The 26488-nt window shown below is 37.3% G+C and overlaps 1 protein-coding gene across 3 annotated transcripts in view; it reads right to left on the reverse strand.

The window, feature by feature from the left end:
• Positions 1-4545: 4545 nt before the first annotated feature.
• Positions 4546-26488, reverse strand: part of LOC128875412 (uncharacterized) — a 33425-nt gene continuing 11482 nt past the window's right edge. Inside the window, exons 5-13 of one of the 3 annotated variants that reach the window (XM_054120969.1) lie at positions 25185-25438; positions 23954-24076; positions 22610-22867; positions 22035-22214; positions 17403-17528; positions 12935-13162; positions 11872-12123; positions 8893-9023; positions 4549-7733 (exon numbers count right to left, since the gene is read on the reverse strand). In XM_054120969.1, the coding sequence (XP_053976944.1) occupies positions 7623-7733; positions 8893-9023; positions 11872-12123; positions 12935-13162; positions 17403-17528; positions 22035-22214; positions 22610-22867; positions 23954-24076; positions 25185-25438 (1663 nt within the window). In that variant the 3' untranslated portion in view covers positions 4549-7622. Of the gene's footprint in view, positions 7734-8892; positions 9024-11871; positions 12124-12934; positions 13163-17402; positions 17529-22034; positions 22215-22609; positions 22868-23953; positions 24077-25184; positions 25439-26488 lie in introns of all 3 variants that reach the window. The other 2 variants (XM_054120987.1, XM_054120979.1) reach the window with 2 other exon arrangements.

Genomic DNA, 26488 nt, shown 5'->3' on the forward strand with positions numbered 1-26488 from the left:
TTATCGACCGTGCACTCAACATTACCGGCCGAGCAATCTGCATTATCGACCGAGCACTCAACATTATCGACAGGGCAATCTGGATTATCGACCGATCACTCAACATTACCGTCAGAGTAATCTACACTAACGACTGAGCGTTCTACATTACCGGCAGAGTAATCTACACTAACGACTGAGCGTTCTACATTGCCGGTAGAGTAATCTGCATTATCGACTGAGCACTCACCATAACCGGCAGGGTAATCTGCACTATCAAATGCTCTTCCAGATGCAAGAAGTTTCAATCTGATTGGTCCATCCGTCTCGTAGTAAGAATCAAGACAAAATGTTTCTGTTTAAAAAAAAAACGAGTAAAAAATGACAAATCACAAAATGTTTCTTTTACGCGACCAAATGGAAGAAATATTCGACAAGATGCAAGAGGATTCACTCCGATTCATTAAGCCATGTCGGCGTAATCGGTGAACAGACATTAAGAAAAAAGAAAAAAAAAGAAAATATATATATACATGTCGAATTGAGTAACCTCCTCCTTTTCGAAGTCGGTTAAAAATACGACCTATGCAGCTATTTTCAAACATGGTAAGAAATAATATATCTCGAATAGAACGTATAGACTTAAGTGAAACAGTAATAAACATGACAAAAGGGAAGAAACAAGTCGTGGAGTAGGAAGTTTAAACCGCAAAAGTACCAAACAAAGAAAAGGAAAGGAAATCTTATTTTTAGAGTAATAGTAACGGAAGTACACATATGTATACGTTTCTATACATTTGTATACGTGTTATACCCTGAAATTAAAGATACAACTTTGTAATAGATCTCCAGGATGTATTGTAAAAATAAAAAATATTTTTGGGTAGTATCTAGATCTTCATCCTAAAAAAGAAACAATGCAAGCACATTGAAAATAATTGTTATTCTTATTGTGACTTTGTTTGACTTTTTTTATTTCCAATTGGTTTACATTTATCACCTAGCTTCTTTTTCTGCCCTTGCCTTCATTCCAATTTTTTTTTTTATTCATTTCTTTTTTATGTATGTTAAATGATATCCAACATGTTTCGCAATTAACTGTATCAAGTGACACACTATTCTTTCGAAACCGTTTATCTCAAAGAAAAAGACACGAGTGTACATATACACTATCATTTAACGCAAACCTTTTATTCTCGTTCACTGCAAAAGTGACGTAACCCCTTAAACTTGAGCTAAACAAAAAAAAAGATTCATATCCTTATTCTTGGCCACTGTAATACCTATAAAGTTTCACTAAAATGGGGAGAGAGAGAGTTCATGGATGTTCCTTGTCAGTAGTAAGGGATCGACCTGACTGTACTACGGCGCGCCGCAATAACCAAAAGTAATTTAACTGTCGAAGAAAGGCCGGTGTGCGCCTCGCGCATAAATTATGTCAAGAGTTCCCCCGTCCGTCAAGGGAGGGCAGCGAACGGGAAGGGTAAGGAAAAAGGCGTTACCAGTTCATTCCTCACTTTAATTAAGTCTAATTAAAGCCGATTGATTTCGTGCGAGCGAACCTGCCATCCGCCTTTTCGATCCACCGTGTTCGGCTGGATCCCAAGATCCAGCAAATATACATTTCTTCTGCCGTTGAATGGCGCAGATCGATAGTGATCTTTGGCTTTTAACCGTTGCCGCGAATCGAGAAAACGAAGAGCTCTGGGAACGAAACGATGAAAGGTAGGCGAAGTAACGAAAGAAGTCGAGGGATTATTCACTCCAGAACTACCAGGTAGTCAATTACTCCAAAGTACAGTCTTTGGGAATTAATTCCACGGAAATGAATCTACGTCTAGACGTTTCCTTTTACAGAATGTTTTTATGTACCTTAATAATACAAAAACTAAAATACACTTACTTCTATTGATGAACTTTTTCTTAGAAACGAATCTGTATTTATCCCTTTTATTATATACATCTAAATACATGTTTTAGGAAATGTTTCATAGACTTCGTCAACTTCCCAAGATAATCCACGTTTTTATATGGAAATATCATGTACATTCTGGCAAGTCAATCACTTTTCATTTAACTCGATTACTAGTTCATTCATAAATACATAAATAACTGAACAATATTCATCGTGGTGAAAAATGAAATACAACTTACTTCGTAGATGATTAAAAATTCCTCGATATATAAAACTTCTAATCGTTGCGAAAAATGCACTCTGCAAACGTTTCTCTGTAAAACAACTGGCAAAGAAAACTTGGTACTGAGAGTACCGAACAGAACTTGGATTAGACGTCTAACGTTAAAAGAATTTCCATTTATCTTACAGTGAACAGCATTACCATTTTACACCTCGCATAAGCCTCGTATTACTTCACCAATGATGCAGTCACGATATTTCTGGATGACTTTCGTTGGATTCCTTTCTAGGGTGCAGTCTCCCGTAGAAGGTACTGAATACCATGGTAAATGTCTGACGAATAATTGGCTATCGTTACCTCCAGCGATATTGACTACATTGAACTGCGTCCATTGTCAGCGAGTATGGAAGTAAATTTACGAGAAATAAGGATACGAAGAACCGTGGTGAATAATAATGGAACAACCATCGAGCTGAATCGATCATCGACAGAAATGTATCATTGTTGTTAACGACAGAACCAATCCGATTATAAACTTATTAACCTTTTCGCAGCTGAATGGACCAGTTGTAGCAAAAGTCACCGTGTTGAATCAATTTTTACAATTTACATGTTAGTAATTATGGCTTCATCAACGATGCAATCACGATGTATCTGGATTAACTTTTTTATTCTCGATTTTTTTTATCTACTTATAACCAAACAAATGGCGCCTTCCTTTCTCTACATCCCCTCTGAAGTCAATCCGAGGCCTCAAACATCGTTTTTCATCTTTTAAAATAAAAGAGTTATTTCAGATGTCCTGTTTAGTTCATCCAGGCTACATAACAACAAGCAACAATGAATTCTCTTGAAAACGTAAGAACAAATATCAAGAACGCGAGACGATCGACTGAACAACAATAGGCTGAATCCAGTGCATTGTTATTAATTGTCTATTAAGGTATCCTCCTGTGACTCACTATACTGGTTCGTGTTCTAATAGCCTATTGTCTAGCGACGTGCCTATTAAGTATTCAGTACCTTCGCGACAATATTATTCGGTAAAGGAGTCTGGCGATGACGGAAGCACCGTCTGGGAACATCAAGGCACCAACAAACGTGCGCTAATTAATACAACGAGATCTCGTCGTGCATGAACGTGAAAAGATATTCTCTCCTGACGTTCACGTCGTTTGCAATCGTGCCACGAATTATCTCAGTACGTCTCCATTATGGCATCTTGATGGTAACGAACGAAACATTTTCAAATAACATCCCCTTCTTTCTTTCCTTAAAGAATCTTTCCTTAAACATTACGACCTTTGAACGTAGAGAAACGCTTATCGATCGAATCGAAGGTATCACAAACTTTTCATCAGCACTAATTACACAATTACACGGAAACAAGCAGATTTATTATTTTTAATCAGTATTAAATGCAAACAAAATTTTTCTCTGCATACTTAACTCTCAGCGTAACTAATAATTTGGCACTCGCTGTTCTTTGTGAGGGTGGTTTGGTCGTTCTCTTTTATATTTAAAAAGTAAATAAATAGAAAACGTGAAGCACAGTTCGTAGCTTGTCGTTGTAAATGTAAAGCGCGAGGAATTAAAGACCAGATGGGATTTAGCTATCAATTGGAGCCTGTTCGTCGAAAACGCATAATACGTACATCGAGTCGGTGTGGCTTTGATGTTTGTGGACTTTGTAATTTCCATAAATCCGTTCGGCTCAGGGATCGAATACCTAGAACCACCCCTTTACACGATCGTGGATAGGATTAAAACTATCATTGTTTCCGCTTGTTGATTGCTACGAGCGCACGAGGTGCCGTTCAATTTCGAAACTAATCGCGAACGGTTTCGCGAATTCAGTTCAAGCAGTGGTACATCCTCTCAACGTAGGTACGGACTTGTAAAAACACTGTCTTATTTGTACCTACCTTTAAAAGATACGAGAGAACAATTCCCTCGACCTTTTATTCTTCTCTGCTATAAATATCTACTTTTTAGTTAGTAAAAGCTTGCTGGAACATTATAACGAAGGTACAACAATTTATGCATGTTTTCACTCCTGAACTTAAGTTATTTTCAAATCTGTAATTATTAATCCATTGCAGACGGCCATTTTGAAGCAATACTCACGCGAATGACTTTTCCACATCTTGGATATACATATGTATACACACATTCATAAATAGTATACACGTTGCATGCTAATAGATGTTTTGCTGCACACGATCACAGTATTCACTGTTATGAGAGCATACAAAAAAGAATTAAAATTAAAATTAAAATTAATTATAACAGAACTAAACTTTATTCTAAGATAATCGACCAGTAATCGACAGAGTTCGCCTGGGCGAACGACAACTCGTGGATTTCGGATTTGCATAATAATCCCTCGATAGATCACCTCGGTGTACATACAGACCGGAGCATTTTTAACGATGCACAACAAATTCTTGCTTGGCTTTAAGGAGGAAATAAATCCGATATGAATAGTATTTTGGATTATCATTTACTACAAATTAAATACAAACTTTTTTTTTAAAATTTTAAATTGACATTACAATTCATTAATTAATCCACTCCTTTTGCTCGGTGTAATTCATTGTGACATTTGTAGGGGACGATTAATGTGACCTATTAGGTTTTATAGCGCAATTTTAACAATCTGTTAGATTGTTAAAATTCTCCTACGAGAGTAACGAAAAAATGACAAATATGAAGTTATAAATACATTCGGTGTAAAATAAGTTTTCCAATGAAAATCAGTAGTTAAAAACATTTATGTATAAATAATAAATATATTATTATTATTATTATTATTGGTTATTTATTGTTTATTATTTTTGTTTTTGTATTCGACTTTTCTCTTTAATAACTTAACCTTATATGATCTGATGTTTCCCAATAACCATTTTAATCTATGACTATCATTTACATACTGTTTAGTGAGTTATGACTATCCATGCCTCGATTAGTGGTTTTCGCTCTTTAATTTACATCTTTATACGTCAATTAAATGTACACTTTAACTCGATAACGCGACGTTACATAAGACCACGAATATTTACCTCTGTAAGTGTTTATTTTACCTTTTTCAACATTCTTCTATCTTACATTATAACGGTTTCATTCTACATGTCACTTAAGTTATTCGTAGAACTTTATCTTGAAATCGGTAACTCTAGATCGGTAACTAAAAGTAATTGAGTTTACAAATTATGTTCAAGAAAAAGATTTCCATTTCAATGATACCACTGCCAAATAAATAATTCTATTTTCTACCAAAATAATCAGAAGAAGAATGAAAAATGATTAGGAATTTATTTTCCAAAAAGTTTCCTTAACCGAACAGTCTTGTTTCCCAATTAGCATGGATAAAGGAGGTTCTACAATACATATACATACATACAGGAGAGAGTTGCCAAAATCGTACCACTCACGATCTTTAATTGTCGAATCCTTGCAGGTTTACGATTTAAGAATTCAGATAACTTTTAAAAAAATATCAGTTCGATCTTTACAGCAATCATAACGGAATAATCAAATGGAACTCCATTTTTATATTTTCACGCACTACCTGAATATGGTGAACAAAACCAGTATCAATAGCCTTTCTGCGCTCTAAGCAAAAAATTGGCGTGGTTCGAATCACAAACCTGATTTTCCCAAAAAATATAAAATTTCGAGGCCATAATACTACCCTTTCTTCAATATAATTTACCCCCGAGTTTCATTTTACGCATAATTTTCTTGAAATTTAAAAGGAATTCCCTTGAAATTCACAATTTCCATTAAATAGAATTACATGCACGATTTAGGCGAACGGTGGGTATTAAGCAACTCTCCCCTAGGATCTTGCGTATAAATCGCCATTGACGAGTCTCTTCCTTCGTCCTTGGCAACGCGGACACGGCAGTCACGATCGTGGCGTTGATACGCGTAATTTCGTGGAACGTTCGCGGTATTGTTCGGGAAATTCCTAGATCTCCGTGAGCGTGTCGATCGTGATCGCTGTAACACTCGTGGATCGAGGGCTTTACGTCGAATCCGGGATAAATTCAATTCGCTGTGGGATGCAACGTGCGCAGGCCACGTAGAATCCGGTAATGGTAAAGAAAGGCGAAATGGAAAACGCGAGAGCGCGAGGAAAAAACCTGTGGATCGTTGGAAGTCCGTGGAAATCTGTCGCGAGTGGATCGACGAGACGCTCCAGCAAGAACTTGAAAGATTGCTTCTGAGTAATGTTCGCGATGCGAGAGAAAAATACTTCTTTCCACTCATAAAATGCGTTTTTTATGACAGAAGTGTTATTAATAGTTAGTTCATGCAGCATAAAATCTTGATCAAGTTGTTCGAATGTAATAAAGAACACTTTCGATATCGACACGATTGTTATTTATTCATAACTCCTCATAACTTATATTTTATTTGGATTCTGTGAAGAATTCTATGATAGGATCATAGACAAATTTGCTTTGTTAATCAATTAATTTTAGTCAATTTGATTTCACCGTAGATTTTATTTCATTGAAATTTCTTGAAATTGAAGACCTACAAAGAGTGACCATTATTATCTTCTAAACTCTCACAAAATTTTTCGTCAATATTTTTAAAAAATTCTGGCCCATGCCTTTGTATTTTACCCAGAGGCAATCTCCCTAATTTCTTAGTATACATTACATTTGTGTATGCCTGTCTATGGTTACGCTATATCGTATTTCGTCGAACAGAATAAAAAACCAAAAATCGTCATCTTTTGATTTTACTGATTTTTCAGGCTCGTAACTACGTTTAGGTGGTGGAGATACATTTATAACATCGAGTTAGACTCATGGTCCGTATTACGGGCCAAATAGGACAAATATACATTATATGAATCGTACTCGTAAAATAACTTATGAATCATATGGTAAAATCAAGCATGAGTTATATTTTATGTTATTGCTTGATATTTTATCAAAAAAAAAGTGGTACTTTTCAAACTTGAACAAGCTATCATTTATTTATGTGTTGACTCCACTTTTTTTGTTGCACAAAAATTGCTAATATTGTAATAATTAGTTCTCCGTAATTATAGGGCATATAAAACAACACATTCGATATGTTTTATTCAATTTAGTGAAATTGTGCAGTAATTAATTTAGAATACATTTATACCGAGTCCTTCACAGATGACGATTTTCGTATACCCTAATTCGCCGCTAAAACGCGATACTCATACAATATGTAATCATAAACATACGCTTGCGTATGTATCGCGGGAAGGTATCCCTGTCTCGTCCGCGTTTAACCTTCCGGATAAAACGGAATTCATTACACACACTGAAGGGTTGGGCGAGCACAACTCCAGAGCATTTCCATTTATATTACCTTATCGTTATTCTTCCGCCTCGTTGCTTTTATTCCGCCACCACCAACCCCACAACCCCCATTTTTACCTGGATCTCCTTTTCTTTAGCGTTTCTTCTGCCTCCGCTCTTCTGACGCTCACCTGACGAAGCTCGCCAGGACTCACTCTTGCCGCAGAACTACGGTAAACACGCATTTACTCGACCAGCCGGCTTCGTCGCTAGCCTCGTACTCTATTCTGTGCCCGCCGACGTTGAATCGTCGTCCTGGACTCTGAAACGTTGACGGAAAACATGATCGAACGATCGAGAGAAAAACCTGAGAGACCTTTGCTTTTAACCCTTCACAGACTGTTCACCTTTCCTACGGACGAAAAATATTGTCTCGATAAACGTATACTAACCCTTTGCACTCGAGAGGTCTCCTGCACTCGACTCTCAGTCACCATTAGGTTTCATGCAGCACATCTACAATACCTAATGTTTCTTTAGGTTTCATTTCTTTGGAGCTCCAATTGTCGATAAAATGATTGTCGGTGAGGTAAAGGTTGCTTTATTCTCAAATCTAGGTAGCTTAAAATTCATGGCAATAGAACGCTAAGAAACATCTCGAGTTGCTGGTAGATACCAGAAAAAAAAGGCTTCGAGTGCAAAGGGTTAATATTATCTGGGGTGCAATACAACTCGTTCGTGTCTGACCATTTCTCGCCAATTCTACTTACGGAGTTCGGTAGCTCGGTAGTTCGGTAAAAAGTATTGCAAAACAACCGAGATACAGCCATTTTCTTGTGAGCTTGCGCCGAAACCAAACTTCTACGAGTACCATAAATGACAATTTCTTATCATTGACATTCAGGAACAACTTGGCTTTCAAAAAACATAAATAAAAATACCATTTTCTAGTTTGAAATGGGTACAGCATAAAATAAAGGTTTTTAAAATGTTGATGCTACATTTGCATCATACGTTTCTCGACTGTCGGTTTCTATTAAATTTTGATATTATTGGGACATCCGCAGAGTATGGCAAGAGCTTTAGTATTCGTCACAAAGATAGAAGCGTATAATATTTATGGGACAGCCTCATATTTTCTGTATGATGTTACCTGCTGCGAAACGTGACTTAGCATTGCGGAATAGTTGGTAAATAAAATCGTTATACGATATTTACATGAAAAATATAAATCGTTTGATATGTAAGCTTTGGGTAGTTAATTGGCATTAATTATTATAAAGAAATATCTACGTGACTTGAAGTTGAGATACATTATTATTCGAATAATGATGAACTGTTCTATATGTTCCAACGGTTTCAAACGTGCAAAATTATTTCCATGCTATCGAGCACACTAATGACAATGACGTACATTCGATGATCGCGACGTCGAATTTATCATCGTTAAGAAATTAAGTTACTTCGTAATTAACACTGACCTCGTTGCTTCTAATCCGGGTCACTTTCACATTGTCCGTGAAAATTGGCTCGGTCCACGTGATCACTGATCCATTTCTCCCGGTGACCTCTATGTCATTTGGACAGTCTTTTACTTTCGGCGCTTCACCGTCTGAAATCGAACAAATCTAATCAAAAGAATTTGAACTCGAGATCTATTTCGAGTTGACTCTCTAAGCGTATGGAATCGTCGCTGCCAAAATTTAACAATAAAAATGTAGACGTAAATGTAGGCGTAATATTTATTGTTTACGGGGCAACTCAGGAATTAACGTTATTGGTGTTTATTACAATATTTATAGTCCTGTAGATTACAAACGCTTCCTAATTTTACGTGATCTACGTGTTTTAATTGAAGCAAAATTCCTGACATCGACTGTAAGATGTCATCTACATATTATAAGCGTCCTTAATTTATTAGGACCTACTAATGACCAACGTGACACCTAGTATGAAAAATACAAACTTTTAATTAAAAAGTGGGCAAATTTATTCTTTTCAACGCATCAGTGGAATAAATAAGAATGACCCCCTCATTTTCAAATTATGGATTCGATCTCACGACTTACCGACTACAACGCAACCTGCATCCTCGCTTACCCATGGACGCCTTCAGTAAAAAATCTATAACCATTAGATTTCATTTTCTTTCTATACCAACGATAAACAATCACTTCGCGCAGCATTCCCCAGCTCGCAGGGAAATCAGACTACGTTACCGAAAAACTTTCTCCCTCGTCAATGGGAACTTTCCGCAGATGGTAGAAACTTTATCCGGCTGCATTTAATTAGTTCCGGTAAATTAGTTTTAGTAAGGGCGGGGCTGCGGTGAACATCGTGAATTTGAGTATCGGCCATTCGAAGAGTATTTTCGTAATGAGAACGAACTCGTTTATCCGTCGTCTTTCTGGAAAGTTGGTACGTTTCATCGGGGAAATGGGGGAGTTATCGTAGAACGTGTTCGGGAACGTACGTGTAATTACCTGTTCGGTATAAAGCGTGAAAATGAAATTGCAGTCTTGTATCTGACACGTATGGGGAATTCTGGAGCAGAACGCGAAACACTGGATAAATTATATTTTACGTCCAATTTACGTCAAAACTGGCCTTTGCGCCGGAGCACAAAGTAAACCAGCAAATACCTCTGCTCGAAAATAGTTTGTAACGTTATCGCGCAGGCGCAGGTGTGTAATTGTCGCGCTAAGAGGACTGGCTGATTTGGTTTAACAAATCTTTCAAATTGATACTATAAATGCGAAAGTAACTCTGTCTGTCTGTTACCTTTTCACGCAATAAAATTTGCCAAGGAGATAGATTGCATCCTGAGGAAGGACGCAGGCTATACTTTATTTTAGTAAAAGTAAAGTACAACTTTTTTCTCTAACATTTTCTTTATCTTCAAGCCGAACTAATATAACTAAAGTTCGTGGCGTTTCTCAACCATTTGTATGATTTCATCGCATCCTTCTGTGATTGGTCGACCACAGCGTGATGCATTTTTTCCGTAAAAATTTTGTCACAAGCCTGCGTAGCATTCTCGTCTTGATCGAGCGACAAACTCGCCACGAACGTTTTTAAATACCCATTATTAAATTTACCAGAATACCTCTATTTAACGAATTATTAAATGTCACTTATTTTTCTGCCAGCTATCCTCTGCGACCTTGAGCAAATATCAAAGATGTCTCTGCATCCAGAAAATTGGTACCAGCAGTAATCAACGCGTTACGGACCATTTCTGAAGTACATCCCAAAAGAACCTCTGTGCCAAGCTCCGCGGTTCGTGTACCTACCGATCCTTCCTCCCCGTCGAGAAGAAAAACATAGGTCTAATCAAATATCTGGAATTTCATCGGAGAATGCAAAGAGCATTCGGTAGCAAGAATCAGTCAAGCATTTACTAGAATCCGTCGAATAATCTAATTTGTGGGGCGAGGGCCAAGCGATTCGTAGATTATATAGCATTGTGGCGAACCCTATCCTGGAAACGCATTTAATTAAAGCGTCGGCTGGGTTTCCAGGCGCCGGAGGGAACTTCTTTGAGTCGCAATGCGAAATTTGCATACGACGACTGCGCTAGACCGCGTGTGCCGTCGAGCGAGGAGTGTTTCGCTCGACATCTTGGCATCGAAATCGGGATAAGACATGAAAATACGACGGCGACGCCCTGCGTACTTGAAACCGTCTTCTAATGGGTTCTGCTTTTCGCGCTTCTAGATGGGAGACGTTAAATGATAACGCGGCGAACTTTTTTTTAAACGGGTTGCAATGAACACGATGACGCATTAAGGGGTGGCACTGGTCCAATACGCTAGAAAACGTGTCGTAGTTGAATATTTTTTCAAAAATGTGCTGAACAGATAATTGGATGGTGTCGTATTCACTTTGGCGTCGTAACCCTTTAACTCTTAGTAAAAGGATTTTATTATTTTGTTGCATGCAACAAAATGGTGTCACGGCTTCTTAACGTGATCCCGTGGAAAACTCACTTAAATGAGGAAACTTGCAACAATGTACTTATAGTTTAAAGTAAACATTCAAGAAAACACAAAATACAAATAAAATATCTTTACGATATTAAAATTGTTTCCTTTTCTCTGAATATCTTGTTAAAAAGTATCACAGAATAGATCCTTGACAGTGTCTCTCATTCCTATCCATCGACTTAAAAGTTCCTTCGTTCATCCAACGTCGCCGTGAATAAACGAGATGCGGAAGAAGCAGTTTACAACAAGAACAATCCAATCCTGTAAAAGGGCGAAGACAATTTGCACGTCCATACGAATGGAGTCCCTTAAATCAAGATGATTAATTGTTCCTGATTCTCTCCGTCGATACTGTGAGTTTAGGTAACTAGGATCGCTCGTTGATTAATAGCACTGTTTGATGATCAATGTCGATTACGATCGCCAAGTTTACATGTCACGCATTGATTTCATGCGCATGCATTAATTAATCACCTTTAACGACGATGCGCAACACGCAACTGGCCTGCATCTTCGATACCGGGTGTCTCGCGTAGAACGTGATCTCATGCACCCCTAACGTCAGGCTGGCTTCCAACCTGGTCCCCCAGGAGGGTTTCGAGCGAACGTACCGGAACCAATCGAGGTCCGTAGACGGTTGATCGAACGTCACGAACGCCTCGTCATGGCTTGGCGGTAGCTCGGCGATGACGTCTTTGGGACACTCTAAACGAGGCTTGCCATACCCTATAAGAGAACGTGAACAGGATCTCGTACATTGACGATCGTAGAAAGCACTGATTGGATCTTTCTTTTCGCATTACGAGTTGCGGGTTGCCCGTTATGTTACCATTAGACAGACCGTGCAGAGACCAGTCCTCGAAGATTTAAAAAATGAAATAGAAATAGACATTACGGAGAGGAGACAGTCGAATTATTTCAAAATCAATTCCTCTTTGGGAATTAATTTTGAGGAAATTAATGAAAATACAAAACATTCCGTTTACAAGATATTGAAGTGTATAAAATTGAAACATTTTTACTGCGTGTATAAGTGTATTAAAAACGACGCTGCATCTGGGTTTGCACATGGCAAAAAATGCATAAATAATAATAATTATAACACATAACAACTGTATGATAATAATAACTTATTAAAAAATTTCTTTTGGTCAGCTTGGCTAATTGAAAGTAGAGAATAATTTTGCATGATGTAGTAGTATTGCCTGGCACTGTAATAGAAAATCGAAACCCGAAATGATGACCGTGAAAGGGAGGTTATTAAGGGAGGGATTTAAGCTTATTAAGAGGATAAAAAAAGAGCGATGTAGGTATACAAGTAGACAACTCTTTTCAACCCTCTTCATAGGCTTTCGCGTTATTCCGAAATTCGACTATTCAAATTTTAAATCCGCTATTTTTAATCCTGTCCACTCGAATCTACACGTCTGCCGCGGCGAAGAAAGAGAAAGATGTCGAATGTATTTCCTGATTACAGATCCGGGGAATGAAAATCAATTATAGAGCCGGGCAATACTGTATCAATCACTTTACTCACTGACACACTCGCCGTGTTTCGGTCCGTCCCACGTGCCATCCGACTGACAAGATAATTCGTATTCTCCGTGAAGTTGGTACCCATGGGGACACTTTAAGAAACACTTGGTACCTGGTCGATTGGTGATCTTTCGTCTACCCCTCCACGGCTTCGGTGTGGCCATATGAGAACACATTAAATACCCTCGACCCTCTGGATTCAGCGGTGGGCAGGATATACTGATTACATCTGCGACAATAAAGGAAAGTATCTCGACGTTTTTCGCGTGTCTGCATTATCGTAAAAAAATAATTGTTAATATTTAACTGCACCGAATGCAAAGAAATGCATTCTTTGCTTTGGTGAAAGGTACAGTACTCCCCGGTTTTATGAAATAATTTTTCCCCGGCTGGATGGAATAGCACCATCCTGCACCACTGTTTGTGTTTTTTTTTTTCCAACGTGAACAACCGAGGCGAGAACGATAAGATTCAAACATGGAATTGAATTTTAATGATTATGAACTACGATTAGGTTCCCGTGAACTTTATTTCGACAAAAATTCAAATTTTTCTTATTCATCTCATCCACTTACATTTCTTACACAAATGCTCCTTAACGTTTTCTTCGAATGTTGACACCACTATGCTTCGTATGTTCTCTTTCTATGTAAGATTGATTCAGAATTTCTTTATATTTATAGCGTATGTAGCATATTTTGATTTGCTTTTTCGTGCTATTTAAATGGAAAACTTTAAAAACAAACATGCAGTTTTAAAAATTTTGCACTTGCGTAAGTTTGTTCCGCATAATTATCAACAAAGTATGTCATACTTATAATATCCTTTAAGAGGGGACATATCCAAGTGTAAAGTGTTAATTGAAAGTTTTTCAAAAATTACTTGAATGCCATGTAAATAATCCAAACCAGGTAGAGGTGGAGCTCATTTTTTAGAATACCTCACCAATCCATTAGCAATATTGACAAGGAGATATACGAAAAAGTATCAAACTTTTAATTTCCACTAATGGATAACTCATCCCACGTGTACGTGCATTACCGTTTTCAATTGCGACCCGCCCGGACACCGGTAATCCGACACTCGCTCAATGTTGCAGTATCTCGCTTATTCTCGATAAATCCTGTCCACTCGCCTCGTTGGACAGCGTGTGCAAGACACGTCCCCAACTCAAAACAACTCAAAATAAAAACAGTCGATTCGTGGTAGGCAAACGGTTATATGAAATCAACCAGACCCGGTTCAATATCATAGCCGAAGATTGAAAACGTTTATTAAAATTCGTTTTTCTTTTTAAATGACAATAAACTGCTCGAATTACCAAGAAAAATCACTCTCTCGGTAAAACTAAATATTCCCTCGAAACAGAAATCCATATAATTTTATCGATTAATCCACAAGCTTCGCTTTACTTCAAATTATTAAAAGATCGAAAACAATCGCAAAAAATGACGAACATCGATGCTTGTAAATTTCTAAATAGTTATCAATAACTGTCGTACAATTATGTCGTAGTTATCAATAACATCGTTTCGTTTCTCTTTTCCATTTTAAAGAATAAGAAACTTCGAGCCAGCGATCAAGACGCGTTCAACTGGTCCCAACGCATCGGTTCGTTCCCGTATCCCCGACTTCATCAATACCCGGTGTTGCAAGAACGATTCGTGGCGAGCGCACCGATCACCGATATGATCGCGTAAATCCTTTGATCCGATTACAACAGGCTAGATTTTCGTTGGCACGCACGCGATACGTGTTCAGGAGGCACGGAAATTTCTGTCGCCATTAATCGGCTACCTTCGAAAGCTGACGCGTTACCGAGGCAGTGATATGCGAGCGGGTAAATCAGAAATCCGCGACGTCGACCAAGCACTATTGTCGACCGCGATGCTTACACGCATTATCCTCGATATCTGCATAATATATGAATCACGAATGCTAATGGCGACGGATAGAGTGAAGCCAGAGACGCGTATCGACTTTGGTCGCATCCGTGAGAACCACCCCCGTGGCGAGTTTGCTTGGTGTAGCAAATATCGATGCGTCCCCATCGCCCAACCGCCGCTTGTTTAGACGTAACACTCCTGGAGTTTACTACGTGATTACCATGTAATCCTGCCCACTTGACTTTGCATATCCTATCTTGCTAGAATCTTGCCAATCGCATCTTTAATTGAACGGCCGTTTCGCGTGCATAACGTATTATGAATATCTCTATCTCTGCTCTTGCGCTACGTCACCCTACATGTATTCTCCAATTTGCAGCGCGAAGAAAAGAATTTACTTGGAATATTTGCCGTCACCAGGAATCCTGTTAACACGCTAACAAACCGTCTTACTGTGTCCCCTCAAATTTATACAAGGGACCATCCTTCCCGGTTGTTTAATGGAATTCTGCAATTATCGGCTCGTCGTCAAATGTTAAACTGCGAGCTTTGAGCCGACGGTAACTGTGCAAATAATCGCAATCTGGGTCACTTAATTTCATATTCTCCCGAGGAACTTCTAAAACGTTACCGTATTCCTGAGCAATGCAAATTTCACAACGGAACTTCTTGTATCTTTCTTATTGCCCGATAGGTTTATGCAAACGAGGGTAAACTTGCGCTAACAAAAATTCGAGCAGACAGAAAGCAAAATGGTAATGATACTAAAATATCCCGAGTCACGATTTCCGGACGCGAAGCTACGAATGTATGGGAAATTAGTCAATACTGCTCGTATTTGAAACTTTTCCAGTCAACCGAAACGTGGAGAATTTTTGTATTTATGTAAACTGCATCAATGTGCGCGATATTAACATTTAGTAATGATAACAATAATAATATGAATCAAGTATATTTGGTAAATTCACTTATATTAGGGTATATCAACTTTACGTACATGCGTAAATGCGAACTAAAACGCTGTATGTTGATGATATCCAATTTATATTTATTTAGACATTACAGAAACCTCTGTACTGTTATTTTAAATAGGCGACGATAATATCTGGGTTATTGTTACGGATTCATACCCACTCTTTTGTAGGAGGACAGATCGAAGAAAAAGAAACATTATTTAATATGTAAATACGTACACACATGCAAAATATCTGTAAGAAAATAAATGGGAGCTTAAAAGCGCGCATTAACGAATCCATGTAACTCGAGGTCTAACTATACAATCTTACCAAAATAAATGTACAAATTTATTTAAAATTATATAGATGAAACCATGCTAAAATTATGTAATACAGCTTTCCGAAATTCTGTAACTTTCAATCGAAAGACTGTTGAAAATTCGACGACGGTTGGTTGAATCGATTAAAATCATAAGATGGTGGAAATATAATTTGGACAGAAAGTTATTTCTTTGAAAGTCATCAAGGTCATCAATACCTTCCCACATGAAGTCTTTTGCTACACAGGATTAAGAGGTTGTTCGAAAACAAATTCAACAACCTACGACACACACCTTTTATTCTTAAATCGGTTAATATCATGTTTTACAATAAATGCTTAAATTGACGACCTTTATCGACTTGTATTGCTTTTGCACTGATCAGTACAGACGGGTGGGTAATTACTACTCCGGAACACGTCTGCAACAGCAAAAGAAAGATAATTGGATATTCCATTTCTGTCGGATCACCTTGTGTAATGTGTTAAACAGTATAAATTCGTAAATTTTTCCAAAGAATAGAAGAAGTTCAAGCACGTCCAAGAATCTCCTCAAAGAAGGTAGGAAATAAAATGACTGACAACACGTTAAGGAATTATAATATACAGTTGTATACTATAGAAAAATTTCCATTTCATGAATTTTTGTTAACTGAACTATTTTTATATTATATATATATTTTAAGAGTTAATTGAAAATAAAAATCTTTCGAATACGAAAGAAGGAAATAATAAAAATTATACACAATATGTATAAACGATTTAAATCCGCGAAAAACATTGACAAAAATAAAACTAAGTAAACTATCCTTCAGCCGAAAAGAAATTTGATGTAATAAATATTTAAGCGTACATCTAACTTACTTTTTAAATACATGAATAAGTCGACTAAAATGAATTCATGAATTGGAGCCTTTCCGCAGAATAATCAACTGCATATAATTCCTTAAAGTTGAACTCTGCATAACGCGATGCCGGAATACCCGCGGTGAATTTAATCCGGTTGCAAGAAACTCGGACGAATTTATCGTTGTCTCGAGGATACGGCATAATAAAGGGAACATATTACTCAACCGTTGTACGTATTAATCGGAAAAACTGGGCGCCGTTTATCAAGAACGCCTCGCGAATAAACGCATCCGCGATAACGTTATTACGATGTACTCGAGAAATTTTCCACGCGTCGCCCAGGACACATTGCGTTTCCCAGGCACGCGAAAGATACATGGCCCTCCATGGTGTCAGATGGAAGGAACATGTGGGGGAAGGTTTTGAGGAAAATGCTTTCCTTCAGCTAGAAGAACTCACCCACGCAGGACTTCCCGTCGGATGACAAGACTTTTTCATCACCGTCGCAAGCACAGAAGAAGCTGCCATCCGTGTTCTCGCAAACTTCTGTGCATCCACCGTTGTCGACCGTGCACTCGTTGATGTCTGCAAACAGAAACGAAAGTTCTTCTTTCATTAGGGTTACCAGCACTTTTCAGAGTGTACGTACTCTGGGTCCGCGAGAAGGTGACTAGGCGATGGAATGTGGGCTAGGGTGGCGGCTTAATATTCCACTCGAACAATAAATCTCTTCGCTTCAAACCCTGGTACGTGGACTGTCGCCATTGGTCAACATGATCACGTCTACGTACTTATTATGTCACTACGTGCCACCAAGGATCTATAAAGTCCTGATTGACGAAGCGACTTGTAGCACAGTTGCCCCAGTGTCGCTGCACTAACCATTTTCTTGTAGCCATCGAATGTTCTTTTCAGAATAGTTAGACAACGTATATATTAAGCGGGGCACTACACATTTTTCGAAAGAAAAATCGATCTTTTTTTAATTAAAATTGAACCTTTTCCAAATCTATCGATGTCAATTTTATAATTTTTCGATAGTTAGAAATGACAAACAAATTTTTGAAAAAGAATGTTTCATATGATTTTTGTTGTTTTTGGGACTAAATAGATTATAACGCACATATTATATGGATAAATAACGTTAGTTTACAGCCAAAATATACATTCAATGCCACTATTTTTTTTCCCATGTATTTTGGCCTGCTAAATTCGAAAATTGCAATGAAAAAAATTTGTATAGATCGGTTTTCGAGATATGAGGTTTCGAAAAGGGGTAGTTTCTCCCTTGATACACAAAAATGGCACGAATTGGAGATTGTGTAATTCATAGGAAGGTCTCGCAAACAAGTGTACGAAGTTTCATCAAAATCGGGGTGTAACACTCACCGGTGTTTCCTTGCGAGTGTTATTCCGCGTATCATGAATTTAATCGGAATTTAATATTGTTCAGGGCTGAGTTCTCCGTTCGGTGCCGGGAAGATTTATGACCGACGAAATTAGGTTTGCCAACTTTGGAGGATATTAGAGGATCGAGCGACAGGTGTCGTGAAAGAAGTTCAAATTTATTTCATCCGGTTCGCAAACGGTAAAACTAATCTGTTCCATTGCAATGAAAAAATTGCAATGAAATTGCAATGAACAAATAGACTTTTATTCCACGTTTTTAATTGCAAATAATACGTACTTATTTTGGATTTTTATATTCTCGATAGAAAATTAAATTTATATTGTTATTACAAATTGAGTATATCATACTATGTTTCGAGGTTCACAGACCTAATTCTTTTTCAAATAACTTTCAAATAACAATAACTAATCTTTTTCAAAGATTAACGATTTAGTTTTAATAACAGGCATCACGGATTCGATTAGATCAAGGAAAGTGCTACATTTCTAATACGTCTGTGTTGACCAATGAACCAAAGAAACAAATTGTATGTTTATTGATTAGCCATGATGTATTCGATATCTATAATCTTTCAGCCATTGGTGCTTGTGATTAGGATCTAGAGTCCATTGTTAATTAATTATATTAAAAAAAATATATATTTTGTAAACCTTAATAAATGTGATATTGCTACCTTTGATATATCAGATCTTTAGTTTGATGTTTCATGATGTTTGATGATCCTTGATTCGATTACAGTCTACCAATTATGTTAATTCATATTTGCGGTTTCTCGTCTGAATAGATTAAAAAGTTGCTGTAATATCGGTAATTATAATAGTATGTATGCGTAACACATTACGCTCGGCGATGTCAAATACTAGTATATCGTCCCGCGAAATTACTCACGTGTGTCGATTTATACGTCTGATCGGTTTGATTCCACAATTCGTATAACTTAGTGACTGGAAAATTGAACGACCGACATTAATTTCAAATTTAGCGTCAAGTGAATCGACAATATCCTAGATCGTTATTGAAAGAAATCATACGTGTAAGAAGAATAACGTATCAATATATGTATGATAAATATTGTTGCAAATATTTCCTTTCATCAGAACAGTTGTATACTGTAATTGTTATGTCCAACGTACCTATTTCGAAAAAATCACACATAAACCTAACAAAAGAAACTCAAGTGAGAAAAATTACGACATATTGTATCGGTTTCACAGAAATCTAGGGAGCCAGTGGGATGCACGAAAAGGACATTACCTTCGAGCTCTCGAATCGAGATCTCGAATCGAGCATCATTATCTCACGGATACTTGGTACATCGCGTTCATTCGCGTATACGGCGCGTATCTGTAGTTCATGAAAGCGACGGAAGTCGAGCACTCTTGGCGGTCATTGAAAGTGCTCGTGGCAATCGTATTCTGGCCGACCCTTGTACGTCTATTTCGGTCAATTTAACGCCATCGCGTGGACAATTGACCGGCTAGCCGGTGGCTCTCGACCGAAGAATGCGAGGATCGTTCACGAGAAGTCGTTATGACGCGATTGAAAGCGACTTCGACGTTTTTGTCCGTCGACCAGACGAGGTCAGACATTGCTCATCCCTCATCGCGTGTCCAAGAAGAATTTGAATTTCCCGATGCCCCGATCGATACCCCCGTTTCAAGACCGCTCAAATATCGAATAATAAAAGAAACAAAACTGATTACAATCGAGAAACAATCTGCTTTCTTTCGAAATCGGTTAAAAAATTCAGAAACGTTGGTTGCAAATGGGATCATCGCAAAAAACTGTCCGGTAGCAAAATATAAGGGAGTTTCGTCAATGTCAGGCCGAACGTACATGAAATAGTACTTTTTTGCGATAAAAGTGGTTTAAAGGGGTAAACAATAAACCAAGGTCAAATGTTTTTTTATGGGACCAAGTGGCAGTGATACTCTATCAGATGCAAGAAGTTTCAATCCGATTGGTACATCGGTCTCGGAGTAAGAAGCAGTACAAAATTTTTCGTTTTTTTGCAAACAAAAAACGGGTAAAAAAATGAGAAATCCCAAAATGTCTTGATAATGAGACCACCCCGGAGACATGCTCTACAAGATACAACAGGTTTCATCCCGATTGGTCAAGCCATCTCGGTGTAATCGAGTAACATACATTTAACAAAAAAAAAAAAACATATCGAATTCAGTAACCTCCTCCTTTTCGAAGTCGGTTAAAAGGGTTATTATCGGCACCATTGTAGTTATAAAAAAAAATATACGGTAATTACAATGTTGAGGTATACGAACAATATTTTTGTCTTTCACAATATATACTCAAATAAAAAAAAAAGAGCAGGTACCTATAATTTTTTACTTTTGACATCGGCTTTACTACGTCTTTTTTTCAGTATTTTCTAGTAAAAAAAAACTTTTCAGTCATCTTTATAGAAGATGTCGGTTGTTCCTCTTGTTCAACATTTTCTCGATTCACCACCGTTTCGTTAAAAAAACGGATTCGTCAACGGAAACGCCAGAACCATTTGTCAGGTGAAAGAGAATGATTTAAGGGTCTCCGTTTAAAGGCTCCTCTACACTCGCAATTCCGATTACAAGTTGACAGTTTGCTGGAATTCCCTCGAGAAATAGTTTGTATAAACGCTCGTGGGGCTCGAACGCAATGAAGAGACAGGGGTAAATGCGTGCGCGCCGGGCGCGCTGGGGAAATGGGATGAATTCATTAATGAAATTATGCCCCCCCCCTCATTATGTAATGTAAGAAACAGTTTATTCCCTGCTAGAACGAGTTAATCCGCTCGAGTGAATAAAATTGCGGCAGCAGTTTTCTACGTATTTTCATCGCCCATAAATTAGAAGCGAATTAAATTTCTTCTTGATCTCGCCTATATATCTTTCAACTCGAGGCGATCTAATTTTTTCACCGAGAATATTAACGTATTTTGTTCAGCAGTTGCAACGAATAAATTAAGCTCAATGAGTTTTGTAGGTCACTTTTAATTATTGTTTCGAGTCGAACTTATCGGAGTACTTAAGAGTAAGATGATTCTATGTTTATTATGATTAACAAAACGTTGATAAATACCGATGGGGAGAATTTTTACTCGAGTAAAATGAAACAAAATATCGTTTCTTTTTTTATTGCATAAATGAATGTTCTAGATTCTTAAAGATGTAGCTGTAAAAATCCCAGGTCGAAATTTAATGCTATAATGGTTTAACAGCCACGTATACAGGGTGCATGTAGCTGTAAAAACAGAGTACCTGTAATTACTTTTTAATTACTTTCAAGGTATTTTCAACTACTTTAGATTTGGGATACCATTTAATTACTTTCTGGATAGTTATAAGCAATTATTAAAAAGTAATTGAACTACTCAATAATTAAGAATAACGTATTGGATAATTACTACAAACAAACTAATCAAGAATTACTTAAATAGTTATTCCAAATTGTAACAAGTACAAAAGTAATCATTACTTTATAGCTCTGCTGTTATGGAAGTATAAAGCGCCACTGATCCCTTCCATTAAGTAAGAAAATTTCCATCTAAATCTGAGTCACTATAATGCAATGACGAAATACAATTTCCGTTCAAATGAATCGTTACTCCGAAAACTGTCTGCCAGGGGGCTCTGTCTGCAAATCCGACTTCCTGTTAGATCGCTTGTAGGGATTAAACCACTTACCGATACAAGTTCCATCGGGGGTGGCCTCGTAACCAGGGAGGCAGGTGATCGACAAGCTGTCCAGTATCGGTTGATTCTTCAGCTCCATTGGCTCGGCACATCGATAAGATCCTGGAGTATTGATGCAACCGTAGCGACACATTTCCGTTTGTAAGTCAGGCTGGGAGCACTCATCCACGTCTGAAAGAATACCACATTTTCCTACTTTGATGAAATTATTAAATTACACGATGCGTTTAAAAAATTATCTCCCATTTTTGATTTAATTATCTCCCGCTTTACAAAAGTCAGACGTAATATTATCCATAAAATAATTCATGGAGATATCGTTTATATAACTGTCCACGGAACAAATCTTTGACGTCTTCTAGAAGTCTTCTAGAAAGGGCTGAAGTAAAATTTACATCTTTCGAGGGAAAAACGTGTTGCTACAATTTTTAAGAAGTTAAATAAGTTACTTGAATTTTTAAATTACAAAATTAATCGAGCCTTTAAGCATCTGTTTTGTATTAATCGATTGAAATTACCAATTTTTAAAAAAAAAGTAAAAAAAGACAAGTCGGAAACTGTATTACCTTGACAAGTTTTCCAGTCGTCCTCCAGAACGAAACCGTCAGGACAAAGACAGAACACCCTGCCCTTCGTGGAGAGACAGGTATGGGAGCATCCGGCGTTGTTGTCGCTGCACGGACCTGAGTCCTGGCATGTGTGGTTATCTGGTGACAGGACAGTATCCTGTAGACCATCGCAGGAACATTCATACCCTCCTATCGTATTCCGACACGTATCCTGACATGGCCCGTGTCCGTTGTTCAACAGACACTCGTTGATGTCTACATAATGAACGTGAAAATGAAAGGGCCACTTTACATACACGTTAGATTCACTGGTTATTATGTTGGCTAATTAGCCGCACAAAAAGTATCTGGACTGACACAAAGACATTCAACATAACTGTAAGTCGTATTATCTTGTGCCAGTTTTATTTGATTAAAGAGTGAGAACTGTATCATAATTTGTCAGAGCTACTTTTTCAAGTTCGCACGACAACTTTCGAAATAGTGAATAATAAATATTGATCAAATTCAACAAACCACTCTTTATCCTTAAATTCTTTACATTTTGATTCGATATTAACGATCAAACAACGCAAAAAATAAATACATCTTTCGATTTTAGATGTTGTTTAGACTTCGTCGAAATATAAGTGAAATATTCAGCATGTTGGATTACGAAGGAATTACCAGATCACGACTGGAAATATTAATAAATTTGTTTCACATCCAAAATGTAATAAATTTTTAGCGTTACGCATACACTCGTTTGAATAATTCAAAACAGTGCTCTACAAATGTTGGCATCATTTTGTACCAATTATCGTTCAAACTGTGAAATCTTGAAACATAAATTGAAATAAATAAGAGAAATGAAAATGGGAAATAATACGAAATTAATATACAGGTTGGTCCACGTAAATTGTACATCTCCATTAACTCGTGGAAGTATACGTTTTATGAAAGACTGTTGTATACAAAAGTAGTATGATTTTCAAGGGTTCGTTATGGAACGTATGTTTTATTCTATAGGTCGAAGTGTTTTTGAGATTTGAAAATCGACTTCGTTATTTTAAATGAAATGTTACATTCTTTATGTCGAAAAGTTGTTTCAGCAAGTTGCGTGGACCACCCTACATACTATATAAAAAAATAATATTGAAAGCAAACGTAATTATTAATAATTAAAGAAAATCGTTAATATTTTCGGGAAATAGTAAGAATCGTCAATGACGACGGTTTTTGTCAGTGACCGTCGATGAAACGACGGATATACTCGAGCTTGGATTTACACTTGTTGCTTTTTGAGAGAAAACGAGGAGTCTGTAGGGTCGAGGATGTAATATTCCGGTGGAAATCACTCACCCCTGCACGTGAACCTGTCCTGGCGTAGTTTCATTCCCTTTGGACACTCACAATGAAAAGATCCCGGCGTGTTCACACATTTATGCTCACAACCTCCCTTGTTATCCTCGCATTCGTCCACATCTGAATTTCAACGAGTACGTGTAAAACACTGAATTTAGCCAACTGCCGCGACACATCGTCCTTGATTTCTTGAACCGCGCCAACGATTCATCGAAAAAGTAAATAATTATTTAAAATCTCAAAACCCAGCAACGCTGATATTTTAAACACACCAGCACGGAAAGAAATAAAGATTCATAACTATCTAAATTTGTATCCTCTCTCCTGTTCAAAATTCCCAAAGAGACGCCAAAATAGAACTTTGTAGCTCTCCTTAACCATTCCGAAAGATCACGTGAATAAGTTTGATAAGAAAATACAAAGGTTGGAGGATTTTGTGCGATACCGTTGATTTCTTAATACCGGCAGGAAGAGCTTCTCGATCGCAGAACACGGAAGCTGTCAATATTTCAACGGGCATCCTGCCGATACTTCATCTCGAGAAATTTCTTTTCCGTCGACTCGACAGGCCGGCGCGCCGCCTTCAGCGGGAAAACGGTGTCGTTCGTGCGTTTTAGTGCTCGTACTAATCAAAGTAAAAGAATTTTTATAGGAGCGAACTATCGAGGCATTATTACATTATAAAAAGTGACGGTAATTTTATACGATGCGTCGTTGTCGAAGAAACTTTACGATATTGTAGGGTATGTTGGAGGACGAACAATGTCCAACATAAAATTCCCTATTCGGTCATATTAAATTTTATAATCGATAAATTAAAATTCAGAATTAAATGAAATATATGTACGTAAAATGAAAAGAAGAAGTAAAATGTTAAAGGAAATAGAAATTAAAGAATTTTGTAGTACGATCTCTGACAATAAAGTATTCGGTCGAACGATATAGTACGAAAATCTATGAAATTACTGTGATTGTTTAGACGCGAGGTGCTATCTAGATACAAGTGCGTACTATTCCGTTCGACCAAAAACTTTTTACCAATGACAGAAATTAATGTACACAGCATATAACTTAAGTTATGGAACTTCAATTACTTATGTCTCTAAAATAATTGATTGTGCAACAGGTAATTATACTTAATCTTCTCGAAGAAGCATGCTAAAGTCGATAGTGAACAGATTGTGTACGTTTTCAATTAATAAAAAAGAAGCCCAGAAACAGAACTTACCGATGCATAAATTGCCTTCTAGTCGGTAACCTTTGTAACAGAAACACCTTGGTTTGCCATCGTAGTCTCTGCAAACATGGTCACAGGACGCCCCTATGCAAGCACCTTCGGGCTTCTGCTTCACCTTGCACTGTGGCAGTTGTCCTATCCATTGACGATTCTTGCAGAACAATCTATTCGTCGTGGTCGTCATGTAGAATCCTGGAGCGCACTCGTAGTCAGCTTCTAAATACTCGTGATCTGGTATCGATGACCTTGGAGAAATATCACTTTTCAGAGTATAAAAAAATTGGTTTCAGAGTATAACAAATTTCGCTTTCGTACTCGATATTTACTCGCTCGCGCTCGATCGTAATCTCCTTCGAATTCTCGCTACAAAACCTACAACAGTAATTTAATGTTCGCTACGCTATGATAGAATTATTTATCCCATAACTTAATCCTGCCAAATTCTATCTTATCCTGCAGGAAGACTATTCACCACCTCGTGGTTTCCATTGAACTGTGGTAACTTGTTTTCACCAATAAGTGCCATTGACAGAGAGTGAGATTATAATATCTAAATTGTAGTACACGAGACTTTGCAGTGATTACATACTTTACGTAACAATGACAGGCTTCGACGCATAGTCGCTAACACTGAACGATCGGAGCCTACCTCGAACCGTCGCACAGCGTGATATTTCAGCGATCTAGTGGGACAAAACTTATGTGGTCCAATATCTTGGAAACTATTACGTATTAGGCTGTCCGCACACGAAGCTACTCGAAAGAAAAGAAATTGGTTGGTGACTGAAATCACAAACTAGTTACTTATTGGTTAGTAATGATTAGACTGCGGATCTTTATGCAAAATAAAATCTTCGCGAGTCTTCGTCTTTTGCCTACAAAAATTGAACCTAAATAGGAATTTATTTTATTATGTAAATATTATATAACATGAACATTACTTTCAATCTTTTTTATATTCTTGCATGTTGTTTGGATTTTGTAGGTTCTTGCACATTCAAATTTCCTATAAATGGATAAACTAATATAACTAATTAAAAGTAAGACATCTAAGTAAGCTATCCAGATAACAAACGAACCATGTACATTTTACCATTTGTAATAATTGTGTTTAATATAATAATAATACCATAAATGAGTCGAATATGATTCTTACAAATTAAAACCTCTCGTTTCAATTTAATTTTTCTTTTTCTCTTGTTCCGCTTTTAATATCCTGCTGATGTAAAAAGTTCTAATATTCTTCATTTGTTTGATTGGAAGTCCGTCGTCGTAGCACTTTCCCTTACTTTTTC

The sequence above is a fragment of the Hylaeus volcanicus genome, chromosome 1 (assembly GCF_026283585.1).
Source record: "Hylaeus volcanicus isolate JK05 chromosome 1, UHH_iyHylVolc1.0_haploid, whole genome shotgun sequence".
Taxonomy (NCBI): domain Eukaryota; kingdom Metazoa; phylum Arthropoda; class Insecta; order Hymenoptera; family Colletidae; genus Hylaeus; species Hylaeus volcanicus.